This window comes from Martes martes (genome assembly GCF_963455335.1).
Source record: "Martes martes genome assembly, chromosome: 16".
Taxonomy (NCBI): Eukaryota; Metazoa; Chordata; class Mammalia; order Carnivora; family Mustelidae; genus Martes; species Martes martes.
In genome coordinates this window covers 32986652-32988662 of record NC_137904.1, presented here as the reverse complement: position 1 = coordinate 32988662, position 2011 = coordinate 32986652, and the positions used below count along the sequence as shown (strand labels likewise).

The window sequence follows — 2011 nt, the reverse complement described above, 5'->3', positions numbered from 1 at the left end:
GACAATTCTCTAAAGAAGATGTGTTTATTCCTGTCTTACAGATGTGGAAACTGAGACTCAGAGAGATTAAGTAGCTTAATCAAGGTCAAATCTCGAGTGACTAGAAGCCCTGAATTTGACGGCGGGTGTGTTGGACTCCACTGTGTCCCCAGACTGGATCCCATGGAATCTTTGAAAGGCAGGTTGCATATGTCTCTGGATGGCTTTAAGATATCTCACGAATGTATATGACAGCACTAGCTTGTCAGCTGTCTGCTGACAAGCCCATTAATAATAGCACCTGGTGATATGGTCTGCACGTGAGACTCCGTCCTCTGGACCCGCACAACTCAGCTGGAGCCCCGAATGAGCACTTAAAGTGACTCCATGCATCTGTATCTATGATTCCTTTTCTTTAGGAGGATGGAGAGGGTGCCATGGAGCCAGGGAACCTCACGTGGGTATCAGAGTTTGTCTTTCTGGGGTTCTCAGAGACTCCAGAGCTCCAGCTCTTCCTGTTCCTGGTGTTCCTGTTTGTCTACACCACCACTGTCGTGGGAAACCTCCTCATCATGGTCACAGTGACCTCAGACACCCGGCTCCACACTCCCATGTACTTTCTGCTCCGAAATCTGGCTGTCTTAGACCTCTGTTTCTCCTCTGTCACTGCCCCAAAGATGCTGGTGGACTTTCTCTCTGAGAAGAAGACCATCTCCTACCAGGGCTGCATGGCCCAGATCTTTTTTGTTCACCTTTTTGGTGGTGGGACTGTCTTCTTCCTCTCAGTGATGGCCTTTGACCGCTACATAGCCATCTCCCGGCCCCTCCACTACGTCACCATCATGAACACTCAGCTCTGTGTGGGGTTGGTGGTGGCTACTTGGGTAGGGGGATTTGTTCACTCCATTGTCCAGCTGGCTCTGATGCTCCCATTGCCTTTCTGTGGCCCCAACATCCTGGATAACTTCTACTGTGATGTCCCCCAAGTGCTGAGACTTGCCTGCACGGACACCTCCCTCCTGGAGTTCCTCATGATCTCCAACAGTGGAATGCTGGTCCTCATCTGGTTCCTTCTCCTTCTGGTATCTTACACGGTCATCCTGGTGATGCTGAGGTCCCACTCAGGTCAAGCAAGGAAGAAGGCAGCTTCCACCTGCACCACCCACATCATTGTCGTGTCTATGATCTTCATTCCCTGTATTTCTGTCTACTCCAGGCCTTTCAGTACCTTTTCCTTGGATAAGACTTTATCCATCAGCTACACAGTTATGACCCCCATGCTCAACCCCATGATCTACACGCTGAGGAATCAGGAGATGCAGGCAGCCATGAAGAGATTACGCAAGCGCCTCATGATATGTAACAGGGAGTGAGCTTAAAATGTCTTGACTAGAGTGATCTGAAGGGGCACATGCACCCAAATGTTTATAGCAGCAATGTCCACAATAGACAAACTATGGAAAGAACCTAGATGTCCATCAACAGATGAATGGATAAAGAAGATGTGGTATATATACATACACACACACACACACACACACACACACACACACACACACACTGGAATACTATGCAGCCATCAAAAGAAATGAAATCTTGGCATTTGCAACGACGTGGATGGAACTAGTGGGTATTATGCTTGGCGAAATAAGTCAGTCGGAGAAAGACAACTATCATATGATCTCCCTGGTATGAGGAAGTGGAGATGCAACATGGGGGGTTTGGGGATAGGAAAAGAATAAATGAAACAAGATGGGATTGGGAGGGAGACAAACCATAAGAGACTCTTAATCTCGCAGAACAAACTGAGGGTTGCTGGGGGGAGGGGGCTGAGAGAGGGGGGTGGGGTTGGGTTATGGACATTGGGGACCATATATGCTATGGTGAGTGCTGTGAAGTGTGTAAACCTGGCGATTCACAGACCTATACAACTGGAGATAAAAATACATTATATGTTTATAAAAAAAACTTTTTTTAAATGTCTTGACTAGGGGCACCTGCGCAGTTCAGTCGTTTAGGTGTCCAACTCTTG

At 47.8% G+C, this 2011-nt stretch overlaps 1 protein-coding gene across 1 annotated transcript; it reads left to right on the top strand.

Annotated features, from left to right (window-relative positions):
• Positions 1-416: 416 nt before the first annotated feature.
• Positions 417-1352, top strand: LOC308357484 (olfactory receptor 4D1-like; the record flags this gene model as incomplete). Its single annotated transcript, XM_080827060.1, has 1 exon — positions 417-1352. The coding sequence occupies one exon, from the start codon at positions 417-419 to the stop codon at positions 1350-1352; it is 936 nt and encodes a 311-aa protein (XP_080683186.1).
• Between the last annotated feature and the right edge of the window lie 659 nt (positions 1353-2011).